This window comes from Erythrolamprus reginae, chromosome 2, assembly GCF_031021105.1.
Source record: "Erythrolamprus reginae isolate rEryReg1 chromosome 2, rEryReg1.hap1, whole genome shotgun sequence".
Taxonomy (NCBI): domain Eukaryota; kingdom Metazoa; phylum Chordata; class Lepidosauria; order Squamata; family Dipsadidae; genus Erythrolamprus; species Erythrolamprus reginae.
Window position 1 is genome coordinate 288,145,946 of NC_091951.1, and position 15,825 is coordinate 288,161,770.

The window sequence follows — 15,825 nt, forward strand, 5'->3', positions numbered from 1 at the left end:
TCTTTTTCTACAATATTCCTGTTCTTAGATATTGACAGGTCTTGTAGTTATTTGCTTTGCTCTTTTTCTTTAATGGAGCTGTTTAATACTTTCTATTGCCATGTCTCTTTTTGTTCTTCATTGTTCTTTCTTGTAGGCCAGTTTGGTCTCTCCAGTACTCAAGTAAGCCTTTTGCTGGATCTTTCATTATCAGGTAAGTTCTGGCAGATGTCAACCAATCTTCAATTTCACCTTTTTACAGTATATTGTTAAACTGCTTATCAATGGAGTACATATAGGCCAGTTAGATGCATGTAGTTCATCTTCACCTACTGGCACTGACTAATTCTTGATCTTCCTTGGCCTTTTCACCACCATTTCTGTTGTTGTTATTATATTATTATTATGTAATATGTTAATATATGTTCAATCTGCCATTCCCAATATTTTCTATTTTTTCTCTAATTAATTTCCTCAATCTAGTATCAACCACAAAAGCAACCTCAACAAACTACACTTTCTTCTTTCTGAGTAACAATAACATTTTTGTTGGAATACAGCAGAAAGAATTTAAAGCAGCTAACAAACAAATCCACTATACATGTGTGTTAAAAATGCTTAAAATATTATGTTGTCACATCTGGAGTGTGATATGTATACAGGAATGTAATCAAAATCATAGAGTGGAAGGGACCTTATAGGTCATCTAGTTGAAACCTGTCCTAGGAACCATATGCTAAAATATTGCACCAAATGTCTCTGAAGTCCTATTTCACATTGATATTCCTTACTGGAGGGCAATTCCTCCTAATATACAACCTGAATCTGATTCTTCACTCTTTCAGCCTGTTGGATCTGGACTGCCATACTGACAAGCAAGTATATCTTTACTTCCTCTCTATATGACTGCTCCTTAATTATTTGAAGGTTGCTATCATAAACTGATCAGACTCTTCTGTTTCAGCTGTTCTTCATTTGCAGTTCTCTTGGCTCTTCACGTCTTGATATCAGTTTTAGATTGCAGAGCTGGACTCAGGATTCCAAACTTGGCTTGGTTAAAACAAAGCAGAGTGAGACATCACTACTTTTGAGGTGAACTCAATACTCCTGATAATACATCCCAAAATGGCACTTGCATGATTTGTTCAAAATTTTACCTGCCATTAAAAAGTCTTAATTCAGCATACGGTGCATTCCTTTTGTAGAATCTGTAGTGGTTTTAGTGTCATATCAGAGTGCAAGTATTTGTAGCATCTTTTAGAACTAGGATTTTTTTAATGTGTCAGGCCTTAGAATATGCTATATTTTGGATGCTTAATTTTCTATTCTGTAGTAGTAAAATGGTATTCCCTTTTGAGCAATACAAAGACAAACAGGTCTATTATACTAGAGTGCTCATAGGGAAGCTAAAATTATGCATTTAGATGATGCAAATAATTTTTCTTACACAGACATTAAAAAAAAAAAAGCCTGAACAGATCACAGGGTTTTTTTTTCTATTAGCAATTTTTACTAGTTTTCTATTTCAACATATTTTAAATATAGCCAATTACTTCTAAAAGTTTAAACCTATAAAGTTGGTTAATGTCTATGCTGATTCTTGTCATCCAGGTCATGGTTGTCCCAAAGGTGCTTCTTTCCAAGAGGTGACTGGACTTCCTGTTCGTTCTTTGAATTTGTTTTGCTTCTCATCCAAGAAGCTTCTTCAGCCCTATGGCTGGTATTACTACATAGATGATAAACATAAACATTCCATAGTTGTAGAGTTTAATTCTACTGACTTCAGTTTTAATTGGACTGTTTTAACACTATTTTATATGTTGTATTTTTCCTTCCCAAACCAAACTTTATTTGGCGTTTACTTTGCTTTTTTCTATATGACTTTCATAGTATGCCTTTCATAGGATGGGTATTTGAGACATTATCTATCTATTGATCACTTCCTGTCTACTTTTGCCATTAAAGATGGTGCTTTTGTTGTATGCTGGCATTCCCATATTTTTTTGGCATTCCCATATTTTTCTTTATTGATATTTTTTCTTATTTTTGATTATTTTTTCTCATTTGCAAGTGCTCTATTAGAACTTTTGCTTTTCTCTCTTGTTCCTTGCTTATATGAATTTGTTATTCTGTTTTGGTTTCATTTCATCTGTCTCTTGACATTGCTTTTAACATATCCACCGGGTAATAGATTCAGTGTGCTTTGCTTGGCACACAGACACTTTTTTCATTTAAGACAGCTGTAGATTAAATGGAGAAGCCTTCATCCAATAGTTTTACTCAATATTGTGTAATATAACATTTTAGTCTTTTCTTCCCTGATTTTGGCCCCTTCTCCCATAAATGGTATTGGTGACTTTAAAGAAAAAGGATGGCAGGAAAGAAAACAGACAATTTAAACATATTCATACTCAAAATGTATAACATATATATGGGAACTTTTAATCATGGCATCATAATCAGATATATCTTTCTTGTTATATATATAGAAACTTTAATCATGTAACCAGTTATATCTTTCTTGTTTCCATTCCGAAGATCAGCTAAGGTTGTTATGTCATACTATTAAAATTAACTTTAGTATATTCTACAAATTCCAGTAGGCATTCTTGGACTTCTTCAGAAGTAATATCTATATTTGTAGCATTATTTTTATAAATCAACCAACTTATGGAATCTTCCTAATAAGAATATATTTTAAGATGCAGTAATTCCTTATTAGGAGTCCATCGGTGAGGGGAATGGGATATTCCAAAATTTGATAAATCAGTGGTTCCCAAAGTGGGTGGTACCACCCCCTGGGGAGCTATGGGATGCCTTAGCAGGGCGCTAAGATGCAAGGGTAGCGGCAGGTGGTTCACCATCCTGTCCCTGTGCAACCGCCCATGTCCACCCAATCGCCTACTCGCCGCGTTTGAGATTGGCTTATTTTCCCACCAGACCGGTGGACCTGATTGAAATCTTCTTAACTGACTCTGAGTATCTAACAACAATATCATGTATTTATTTATTTCTCCTTCCAGAAGAAATAAAAGCTTGTTTTTCCCAGAAGGCTTCTGATGACTGTAGAGCTCTTAAGAACCTATTTGTGTTTGTATTATCACCTTATTACTAGAATTTTAAAATATTCTATTATCACTGTTTTAATATCTCTAAGCTATCTAGAATCCAAGAGGATGAAAGCACGAAATTGTATCAGTGGCACAAGAAATAAATCCTATTCAGAATGGAAAAATGTTGCTGGCAATGGTGCAAAGAGAAGTCATCTCTTCATTGAATTCATTGCATCCATTGCTATGCAATTTCAGAGTCTTCCAAAAGACCTCATTCTCATTTGACCCATCCTGAAAGTTCCTAATTTTTGTTCAGCCCTTTATTTTGTGCTTTGTTGTTCTCTGCTTTCCGTTAAAACAATTCTGCTGTGTTAAAGAGAAGGGGATGCTTAGAGTAATAGCTTAAACCGATCCACATATCTCATATTCCAAAGATTGGCCAGGGTTTGAGCAGGATTCTTGAGAAAAGATTCCTCAACAGCCTTCTGGAAACTATCTCTGCTGGAAGAGCAAAACATCCATTTTTGGGGAAATAACACCCTCCTCCTACAATGCTTTCTTGAACTTTTAAGTTGGACCAAAGGGAGTGGACAAATATTTTCATACCCTTTCCCAAGGAATTATTGCTCGATTTCCAAGATCATTTTGCCAACAATGTGGTTCTGGACATGGATATTTCTGAAACATTGCAAACCCCCCCCCCCAAAACCTAGAAACACCCAACCACCACCACCACCACCAATTAAAAAAAACCCAACCCCACACACCTTCCCTTGTTTCTATGTCTGCAGCTGCCAGCTTCACTGATCAAAGCTGACCCAGTGCCCTCACTAACATTGGTGGCAAGGGACAGTTTCTTGAGCCTGCTTATTGGTTACTGAAGAATTGTTACGAAATCCCTTTGTGCATGTCAGAGAGAAACGCACCGACGCTGACAAACAACCGCAAGCCACTTGTGTAACCTAAACACACATCTTTAAGACTCGAGAAGGGCAACACCAAGTTTTACTGGCAATCAATCCGATCAGTCGTTTCTTTGTTTTTTATGGCAGTTGCTCTCCGAGAGTCTAAAAGAATTGCGATAGGAAGGGGTGGCAGTGGGCGAAAGCCTCCTTTTAGCTCCTTCGTTGGGTACAAAAAGAGGATGCCAGGAGCCGCCGGAGAAGGTACCAGGACGCGGTACTCCAGGGACGGACTGACTGGCTGGCGCCCCCCTCCTCCTCCGTCAGTCTTCTCCAGCGCCCCCTTCCAACTTCCCGGCCTCAGCTCCTTCGCAGTTCCCAAAACTTTTCCCCTCCTCTTTCAGCCATTTACCAGCGCCGCGCGGGCTTTCCTTTTTCCATCCTCCGCCCCCACTCGACTCTCGGGGCCCCCTCGGCGCACCCTCCCTCCCGCCTCCCGCGGGCTCCTTTCCCACGTGTTTGGCGCGCCGCTGCTGCTCCCCACTGACAGGCGGGCAGTCGCCTCCCCCTTGCCCTTTCTTTCCTCCCTCGCCGAGCCGCGCTTTCCTCCTCCCCTCATTCTTCTTTCCACACACCGGGTCGCCGCCTTTCCTCGCAGCAGCGTAGCAAGGAGTTCCTGAATATTTATATACATATATATTTCATTTGGTCCGATTGAAATTGGCTCGTGTCCGCTGTGGTTATTAGTGACCATTTTATTTTATTTTATTTTTTTCTGAGGCGGACAAACTTTTTATTTTTCTTTCTTTGCAAAGAGAGGTTTTGGCTCACTGAGGAGTCTTTTTTAGTTAGCGTAAAAACGACTGGTTCAGAGAACGTTTCCCGCCCTCCTGGCTTTTCCTCTCCACACACATCCTCCCCCCCGGTTCCCCTGAAAGAAACTGGAAGCCTCACTTGTTGCTCTGACGAATTTTTATTGTTGGAGGGGGGGTGTTGAAATTTGCGCGCTTTCCAGTTGCTCAGGAGGAAAAAGGGGGGGGAGCGAGAAAGATGCACCGTGGAAGGCGAGCAGCAGTCCCCTTGACCGCCCCGACCCGCGAGGCGTCTCGCTGAGGGGGCGGAGGAGGGCCAGCATCGGGAGCGACGCTCGCTTCGCCGAGGAGGGCAGCGGGCGCGAGAGAGAAAGAGAGGAGCAACAGCGGGCGCCTCCCCTAAAGGAACAAGTCGGACTCGGTGCCGGCACCTCAGGAATTCCTGCCATCCGCGATGGGGAGACGGCGGGCGCTTTGGCTGCAGCCTTATTTCCTTTGGCTGGGGTGTGTGGCGCTCTGGGCGCATGGATCCGCTGGGCAGCAGCGGCAGGGTCGTCCGGCGGAGGGCGCGGATGCTAGCCGCTACTCTGCCTTGGGGCGCCTGGAAGGAGGCACAGCGTCCGTCGCCGCCAACGCCAACCGCGTCCGCAGGAGAGGCCAGCAGGACGTACTCAGGGGGTAGGAAAGCAACCTTTGCTCTCACCTACGTCCGCCACAGATAGGCCTTGTTTCCTGCAGACAGCAGTGGAAGGTAGTATAAACCTGCGCCTGGATGGGGATCACTGCAGACGGCAGGTAGGGGGTGGCATGCTGAAATGGTGCCTTCCCAGGGATTAAATCGACTAATCCCTGATCAAAGATAAGAAGGGGACTAGGACTACAGTCTACCTACCCTTCTTGGCTCTGCTGCTAAGTGCAGGAATGTCTTGGCTCTGCTCTCCCCCTTCCTCTTAAGGTGACCCTCCATCTCTGAAAGGGTGGTCTGAAGTGGTACAATTCAGCCACAGGTTTTCTTCCTCAGCTGCTGTTTGGTGGGAAATAGGTCACATGTATCTAATTACGCAACAGCAATTATGTAGTTAACCACATCTTTTAAGCTTAGATGTACTGTACAGGCCTTATTATCTGGAGGTAACTCACAGATGAAATTATGCTGTCATTTTTCTACTTCTGTAACACCTGTAACTAGTCATCTTCTACCTTTAAGCATTATTCCACAATACCAATATCAAGAGAATACAGGTACTAATTTTGTTCTTCCTTAAACAAAGGAGGTTGTGATATAGGTTGTAGTATGGACAAAACACTTTGTCCTTCATCCCTTGTGGCCTTTATCTATTTCCACTTTTCTAAAACTGTTCTTTAACTTTCCATAGCTTTAGGCAGGTAATTCACCTGCTTGAAATACAATGACCATCTTCATTCTTTAGCCATGTAAGTCTGTTGGCCATTGATCAAGTCTGTGTTTCAGGTATATGATATCCTCATAGGCTAAAATGTCCATTTCAAGATTGTAGTCTTTAAAGACACAGTATACTATTTTATTCTGTTTTGAAGACTAAAGCAATATGTACTGGAATCTACCACTAGTTAGACTTATTGTCCATAAGTGCGTTTTGATGTCACATTTCTGCCAAATTATGTTTTTACTTCTAAACCCATTGTCTTTCTTTGGTTTTATTATTAACCTCCTCAAGATCATGGTTAGGCCTACATGATACAGGAATATATATGTACCTAACTACCTCAGCAACCTGTGTCCCAACACTTCATTAACTCAGAGGTGGCATCAATTCTAGTGCAAAGCCACATTGTTTAAAACATACTTCCACCTTGCTTCTCTAACAAATCTGTATGGCCAAAACTGGATTGTACATAGGTTTTAAATAGTTAATTGTTTGAAGTATTGCCATAACATTAGCAACACTTCACTCAGTATTTGTGGGATTTCATGACAGAATCCTACAGCATTAAAAATAATTATTTTCTCTTTCTTATTTCACTGTTCTATAGAATACATACAATAAACACAATTTCTTGTTTTAAAGTACTTTGCTCACAACTTTAAATTGAAAGTTCCTTATATAACTTCCTTTCCTTTATTCCTATTTGCTTGTTGTGTTCATTTTAATTGTGTTACAACAGTCACTTCTTTATTTTACTTTTTTTCCTCAGGTAAAATGCAATCATATCTTAATATATTCCCTTTAAAAATTTTAGTCTAAATACTTGGCAGGTATCAGTTTTCCTTTTGAATACTTTTTAATTTTAATTTTGCTCCTTGTTTGAAAGTTTTCATGTGTCTTGAGAGACTGGTGTAAAACTAAAACGAAAAATAACTGAGGGGCCCTTGTTGCTTTCTGAACTTAGTTTTCTTGCAGCTGTTTCATTACCCAAACTAGGTAACATCATCAGTTACTTTTCTAAAAGCCAGTTGAATAAACAGCTGGCTTTTAAAAAACTAAACATATCAACATATGATATCAACAAGAATACCAAATGTAGTAGTCATTATCAAGTTTTAAAGAGTTTTGGTATAGTAAAGTTGAAGAATCATTTCAGATAAAACATGATAAAGACACATGCTTTGTCAAATGTAAGGGGGGAAACTTAAAAGTGCCAATATCTAAAATATGTGACATCCTTTCCATTTTAAGTCTTTGTAATGGCTTACTTGCATACTAGTTTGATAGACACTGTAATTCTTTTAAGATATAAATGTTTTCTCAGGTGTCTTTGATGTTTCACTCTTAATAAAAATAAAGTATGCATGAATTTGATCCATTCACAGAATGGTTTAAAATTGAAAGCTTATCGCTCATCTCCCTCCCCCCCTTTTTGGCTAAGAAGCAGGTTATTAATTTTTAAAAGAATTTGTAGGAATGTTTGTTTAGAAATATAAAACCTACCTGAATTTGTCTGTCATCGCATAGCCAATTTTTTTTTAATTCTGTGGAGCAAATATTTGAATGGCTGTTCCAAAATGACCTGTGTTTGTGTATTTATTTGTTTGCATGCAACAGACCTAATGTATGTGGCTCCAGATTCCATTCCTACTGTTGCCCTGGATGGAAAACACTCCCTGGGGGGAATCAATGTATTGTTCGTAAGTGTTCTGGCTTCAGAGTTTGCAATATTGATTTTTAGTAGATACTTACATTTAAACGTAAATATGAATTTACACTACAGTAGATGAATTGCTAAATTTAGGCTTCAGCTTTGAGTTTAAGAAACAGCAGTTGCTTGACAGTTTTTAAAACAAAAGTACTGGCAATATATAGTTCTAAAATAATCTGATGAAAAACTCATTTATGAAATTCATGATATGAATTGATTAGGATATTTGTATTTTCATTGTACTTAAGTTATAATAGATTTATATGTGATGTGTTAAGTGCATTTTAATAGCTTAACCGTCTTGTTTGGCCAATATTATGTGACTACTGATTTCTCTTGGCAAAATGGAATTTAGTTGTACTATGCTGGGAATACACCAAACTAGACCTCTTCAGTCTGTGGTTGATATCTGCTTTCAGCTCTAGAATATTTGAAAAATGATAAAAAGTATTGGACAAAATATTTTTGATCTCTTCTGGGGTTTTTTGTTTATCTACTGTCTATAGATGATATATACATTATATCTATTTTATAGATAAATTGAATTTTATTACCAGTGAAATCCTGTAGTATATGTTTACTTACAAGTAAACAAGCTTATGTCTGAGGGACAAACAATAGAGTATATTACATTATAAATATGTGGTTTCTCTCCTCTTTAAAAAAAATAAACACAATGGATTGACTTAGATCAAGGCCACTGCCATGGGTAGGGGAAGTTTTCCCCACAGTCTACCTTAACTCTTTTCAAATACATGAAGATTAAAATCAAAGATTCCCTTTGTTCTAGTGAAACTTCTCACCTCCATGTGTGCATACATACACAAAGGTGAATTTTAGGAAATGTAGAATTAGTCTTCTTTATACAGTGCTGGTTTCTGATTAAGAAATAAAAATCTCAAAGGCATTTGTGTGCTACCCAATTAACTGATTATATAATTAGCCTACACCCATTATAAAGTCATGAAACAAATACTAAGCTTATATACTACCACAATCCAGTATTACCCTAAATCAAATAGCTAACAATCACACATATACAGTGATGCATAAATTTCCAATACCTTACAATTTCAATAAAAGAGATCCATCACCAGGAAAGTAACTAAAATTCTGGTCCCAATTGTGCTCATAAATCAGAGAATACCTGTAATGATATTAAATAATATTCAAAATATTCAGGATGATAACTTGAGATTTAACTCAAGATTTCACAGCAGTCATATCAAAATACCAAAACATGGTAACAATTTACAACAACAAGGAAGCATTGTTTATTTTGTAATCCATGGTGAACAATTCATCTATAGCCTATCTTTGGAATATAGATAAATCAGTCTTAATAAAGACCATCAGTTAGTTACCATATTTCAGTGGTTCTCAACCTTTCTAACGCTGCAACCCCTTAATACAGTTCCTCATGTTGTGACCTCCAACCATAAATCTAGTGCCAATTCTCCCAATAGAGCTTTAAGCTGATTGGCAGCAAGATCAGACCGATACCGCTATTATAAACGCCTGATTGATCCGATTGTAAAAATATATTCCAAAGTGCCAGAATAGAAGCTTTAGTTCCTAACACCATGTGAAATTTCTATTTTCCTATGGTCTTGGGTGACCCCTGTGAAATGGTCATTCGACCCCCAAAGGGATCCCGACCCCCAGGTTGAGAACCACTGCTATATATATACATTGGATCTATTTAGACCACACACTCCTTTTTCTGCTTTCCTTATTTTTAAATATTAAATTATAATTTGTCAATTGAAGCTAATGTGATTTACAGAAGGGATTGCAATATGTATTCTACATTCCCACCCACCCACCCTTTTTTTTCAGCCTCTGCCTCATCAGAAACTGGCTCTATGTTTTTTAGCATAGGACAACAACAAAAGTGGAATTTTATGATAGGCTTTTTTATGTGCATCCAACTCAGTATTGATTCCTGGTAACCACCTGGACTAATCTTTTTTTTAATGTGGTTTGCCGCCTTCTTCCTAAGGTTGAGAGAGAGTGACTGGCCCAAGGTCAACCAGCTGGCAAGCAGGGACTAGAAGTCATGGTCAGCTGGTTTCTATGCTGGTATTTTAACTACTACATCAGCCTGGCTCTCAAGATAGATTTGAATCATATGTTTTCTACAAGTGTCCATAATTTATTTCCACCAAAATACTAGCCTTGCCAACTTTTTTGATGTCATTACTCTGCTTGATGTGGTTCTCATTGTCTATAGCAGTGATGGTGAACCTATGGCACAGGTGCCACAGGTTGCACTTGGAGCCATATCTGCTGCCAGGCAAGCCGTTCTTTTAGCTCAGCTCCAATGTGTATGTGCATGCTGGCCAGTTGACTTCCAACTCACACAGAGACTATGAGAGGGCGTTTTCGGCTTACAGAGGGCCTCGGGGTGAATGGGGGGCATTTTTGCTGCTCCAGGGAAGCCTCTACAGCCTGGAGAGGGCAAAAAACGGGCCTACAGGGCCCACCACAATTGCGAAATGGGCCATTTGTGGCCTCCAGAGGGTCTCCAGGGAGAAGTGGGGGCATTTTCACCCTCCCCAGGCATTGAGTTATGGATGTGGGCACTCGTGCATGAATAACAGCGTGCGCACCTGCACTTTTGGCACCCATGGGAAAAAAGGTTCACCATCACTAGTCTATAGCATTTAATTAAAATATTCCTGTCGTGGGGATACGTTATTTTTAAAAAAACCTTATTTGAACTAATACATTTCTTTTGAAGAAGTAAAGAAAGTAACCAACTGTGAAAGGAAGGATGTATCTGTAGTATGTGTTCATTTATATATCACCTTGCTTCTGGTAGTCTATAGTTTGCAAAGGGACAGTTAATGCAGAATTAAAATCTCATTTTGGTATTTTTGTTAAGTGTAGCCCCATTAACTAAGAAAAGATATTGTTATTTGAAGTGAAGCTAGAAATGCATTTGCAATCAGTGCATCTATTTTTAAAAATATATATTTTATTGATTTTTATAATATAAAAGAATACACACAACACAAAACAGTGCACAGTGAAATGTGTTCCCACCACCCAACAACATTAATTCAGTCCCTCCACCAAATGAGGATGTACTAATTTATAATTTTTTAAAACCAGGAACATGAACGTATTTACAAAGTGTAGAGTGATTCCAATTTGTTCTTTATGGTGCAATTAGTGCATCTAAACAATGTCTAAGTCTAGTATAATTCAAAAAGATATGGTTAGGAAAATAACATTACTTACTGAAGGTTTTTTTTTTTTTAAGATATCAGCTGAAAAGCAGTAGTTTAGTCCTGCAAGGCTAATACAGATGTGATACTAAATGCAAGAATCTATCAATAAATCCATCAAATTAGCAATCGTGAACATGTGGAGAAATAGAACTAGAATTCAAATAAATGAAAACTGATTTCAGTTGACTTTCCCCTTCATATCACACTTCTGATAGAAATCTTTTTCTTCTGAGGTTGTTCAATGGGAAATGTCCATTGCCTATCATTGATTACAATAAGAGTTTAGGATAGGTTTCTTTGTAGACATTCCTTTCCTACTGATCCCCATATCTCTCATTCATAAATTGTCTTGAGAGTAAAAACTTCATACACTATTTTTATCCATAAAGATGATCTAGATAATTCTGATTTCTATATCGATTTTGTATTACCTATATATAATTTGCATGGAGTAGAATTTTGTGTGCTTTGTCCCACACTAAACATTGTAAAGATATTGAAGGAAGACAATTGTTTTCATTCTGTTGTTGGAGCAATAAAGAAATTATAAATGAAAGCAAAATAATAACAATTCCTAATATAATTAAGGAAAATGCCTACATTCTGTAGTTTTGAAATTTTAAAACATATGTTTTATGTTTAACAATGTAATATTACAAGTCATCTAATATATTATTTTTTCCATAGCAATTTGTAGAAATAGTTGTGGTGATGGATTTTGTTCTCGTCCTAATATGTGCACTTGCTCCAATGGACAGATATTGCCAACCTGTGGACCAAAATCTAGTAAGTCTTAAATAGCATCATTTTCATTTTATTATATGTAATAAAGACATTTGCTGTTTAAGGTTAGAGGGATTGTATTCATTCTGGGATTCTGTTTAAAAACAGATAAAATCCAATTACCATCTTTTGAAACTTCTGGTATATCACCAGAGTTTTCCTACCTTTCAATTGTGTCTCTTTTGGTGACAACCCTATTGGAAGTAAGGGCTAAACTTGCACATTGGGTACCTGTACCTAAAAGCACAAAAATCTTAACACATTATCTGGATTTGTTCACATATCATGCTGGGTTATAATATACTGTTAGTTTATTGAAAAATTTAAATAGGTATGTTTGTACTACACATTAATCACTAAATCATGATTGAGAAACAAGATCAAGAGCAAGATATTGAGCAAGCAAGATATTAACTTTTTGCTATGTTTAACTGCCTAAATATTGGGTCTGTGCAAAGTTTCAAACACATATTTTGTTTTGATAGCTTGTACGAAGCACCACTTTGAAGTTATCTCATGGTCTATATTCCCTTCCCTCTTCTTAAAGCAAAGTGAAGTAAAGCATCCATGTAGTTTTTCTTCCTGTTGTTTTGACCCCATTCATTTTTGCTTGTGATCATTTTAAATATCCCATTGTTTTACTGCAATTTTATATTGGTTTATAATTTTTATGAGCCACATTGTTGGGTTTTTAAAAAAAATAAGATACAGTATAACTTATGTGGTAAACAACTAAAATATGTAACTTGTATACTTAAAATAGCCATAACATGAGTTTAGATGTATGTTGAAATTATGGTAATTAAATGATTAAAGTGGAAATTAATTGAAATCAGAATGACATGCGTTTTAAAATAAAATGGAGGTAATAAAGATTTAAAAAGCTTCAAAGCATTAGAGAACCAATTAGAGATGACTAGAGATCAAGAAAACATAGTCAAAGGAATTAGTGGAGGAAACCATATTCTAAATACAGAAAAAAAATTATAGTTGGGTTGAGTTTATTAATGTAGAATTCAGATACTCTAGTATTACTTTGAAAAAGAAATGAAACATTGAAACAGCATCTGAGAAACAAATAGATGAAGGGAAAGAAAAAGACATTAATAGGAAAACTGCAATAGGAAAAGCTGAACAGATAGTCCTCAAAATTATATGTATAGCAGCATTTATAAAGAAGTATTTATTTATTTACATACTGCTTCTATTGCTTTTACAGTGATACCTTGTCTTACGAACTTAATTGGTTCCGGGAGGAGGTTCATAAGGTGAAACGTTTGTAAGACAAAACAATACAATGGAAAACCGATTAATGCGTGCAAGCCCCAAAAATCGCAGAAATAGCCCTCCGCTGGCCACCGCCGCCTGGCTGTCACCTTCTGAAACAGCCGGGCACTGGAGTCCACGTTTCGACTGGCCAGGAAGGACGTCTCTGTGATGTCAAAGCTCCGCCCCTGGAATTCCCTGTTGGGATTCCCCACCTCCGTTTGAGCCTCCCAACCGGCCGACAGCTCCATGGCTCTTCTGCAAAGGTGACAGCTGGGCGGTGGCACTTCTCAGCATTCTCCCGAACCCGAACTTTTGCTGAATTTCCGGGTTCTGCGTTCAGGAGAACGCCGAGAAGCCCCCCCCCCCCGGCTGTTTTGGAAGGTGACAGCCGGGCGGCGGTGCTTCTCGGCGTTCTCCCGAACCCAAACTTTTGCTGAACTTCTGAGTTTGTCGTTCGGGAGAATGGCGGGAAGTGCCCCGGCTGTTTCGGAAGGTGACAGCTGGGTGGTGGCGCCCAGCGGAGCGCCCGTTTTTGTGATCCTGGGAGGTGGGGTTTCCCATGGAGGGGAGCCTCAAGGGATTCCCAGGATCACAAAAATGGGCGCTTCACTTACAACAGAAGTCCGGAGGTGGGGCATCCCGCCGCCGGCAGTGGGTTTTTAAGGCGAAAAAAGTTCATAAGAAGAGGCAAAAAAATTCCGAATCCCGGGTTCATATCTCGAAAAGTTCGTATGATGAGGGGTTCGTATCATGAGGTACTACTGTATAAATAACCCAAGGCAGAGAACATAGATAATAATCCTTCTTCTTTCTATTTCCGCTACAATATCAACTGTCTGAGGGGACTGGTCCAAAGTCGTTCAGCAGTTTTCATGGCTAAGGCAGGACTGGAACTCATAGTTTTCTGATTTCTAGCCTTATACTAGAACTTTAAATCAGATTAAGTGAAATCCTATGCCACAAAATGCTAATATGTTGTATATTTTATGTGTTGTATATTAATGAATTATTATGTCTATATTATTGCATTATTTCTCAATATTTGTGTCTTTGCTAGTTAACATAAAATGCATAAAATTTAAGGCATAGCTAATTGTCTGCATTTTTCTGTAGTACAAAAGTGTAACATCAGATGTCTGAATGGTGGTACCTGTCTAGATGACCAATGCCAGTGTGAAAAAGGATATATTGGCAATTATTGTGGGCAACGTAAGTAGACATTTGGCAGCTGTGATTTATTTGAATGTTTCCTGTCATGGATGTAGCATAGATATTACATAGTCTTCTGATATTTTTGAATGGCTGCTATTTCATCTGGATATGGGAATTGTGAATTCAGTGCATTTTTCATCTATTAATTTCAATGGATAGTCATGAACAAAACAAGTATTATGTAGATAGGGTAGTTGCAGGAAAGACACATTTCTTGCATATGTAATTATAAAAATACAGAGATGTATTTATAAGAAGTAGTATTAGTATTAGTTTGTTTAAGCTTCATTAGAATTGTGAAGAAAAGTACTAGCAGTAAGCAGGAACATTTTGAATAATTTTTTACATTTCAAGGAGTCCTTAATTAAGCAGACTTTTTAATTTATAAGTATGTAAAACAAAAACATTGTTATATGCATATATAACATTGAGACATATGCATATACATACATATACAAACACACACACACAGACGTTTGTTTTCGTAGATTTTCACGGGTATGGGTATGAAGGTCGTGGCATATTCAGGTTTCTTCCTGTGTAAGTTTCAGAGATTTCTGGTGATGTTTCTGGTGGTCTTTCCCGTCATCTTCAGGATGGTGTTTTTGGCTTTGTGCTAGGATGAACAAAGTGTGATCTGAGTTGCCTTCCCTCTATAAATACTGGTGGGTGGGTGTGGAGTGCTGGCTCAGCTGCTGCAAGCTGTGTTGAAACTTCCTGGTTAGTTGGTGGGGTAACACCTTGAGTAATTGATGCAATTGATGTATGCTGATTAGTTGATGTTTGTGGATTAGGGGTGATATCCTGAGTAGTTGGAGCCGGCAGACTAGTTAGCTGTTTTGCAATGTATGTCTGTGGTGTAACATCCTGGGTTTTGGTTTGGCTGCGAGGTTGTGGTCTGGGCATGTGTTTATGGTTTGTGTACGTTTGCTTTGTGTGAGTGTCAGAGGGGGATGCAGCAATTTATTTTATTTATTTATTAATTGGATTTGTATGCCGCCCCTCTCCGAGGACTCGGGGTGGCTCACAACTTATGTATAAACATAATAGTACCTCTAATCCAATTAATATAATTTTTAAAAACCCCTAAAATAATTTAAAACATTCTTTATCATTCAGCTTGGAGGCGCTACTCTAGTTTGGCTTCTGGGTAGTGGTTATATTTGGTCTGTAGGATGGGTGTGAGTTTGGGTCTGATGAGGGTGATTGGTGGTGGTGTCCTGTGTTCTGGGTCTGGTTTCAGTTTTCGTGGCTGGGATACGTTTGTTGATAAGGGCTAGTTTCTAGATGCCTGGTAGGTGGGAGATATCATCACGTTTATTCATATTGTGGGGTGTTTTTCTATTTCAATAGCTTCCATGATTATTCTTTTGTTGGAGTGTTCAGTTTTGGAAATTAATTTAGTTCTTTCAAAGTCAATTTTTTTGACGTGTTAGAAAAGGAAAAAGTTTTTTCTTCTTTT

General features: G+C 38.1%; 1 protein-coding gene across 1 annotated transcript in view; it reads left to right on the forward strand.

Moving 5' to 3' along the window:
* The first annotated feature begins 5,200 nt into the window (after positions 1–5,200).
* The window catches only part of FBN2 (fibrillin 2), a 140,151-nt gene continuing 129,526 nt past the window's right edge, over positions 5,201–15,825 (forward strand). The window contains exons 1-4 of the mRNA XM_070742837.1: positions 5,201–5,424; positions 7,770–7,852; positions 11,787–11,885; positions 14,265–14,360. Coding sequence (XP_070598938.1) covers positions 5,201–5,424; positions 7,770–7,852; positions 11,787–11,885; positions 14,265–14,360 — 502 coding nt within the window. The remainder of the gene's footprint in view (positions 5,425–7,769; positions 7,853–11,786; positions 11,886–14,264; positions 14,361–15,825) is intronic.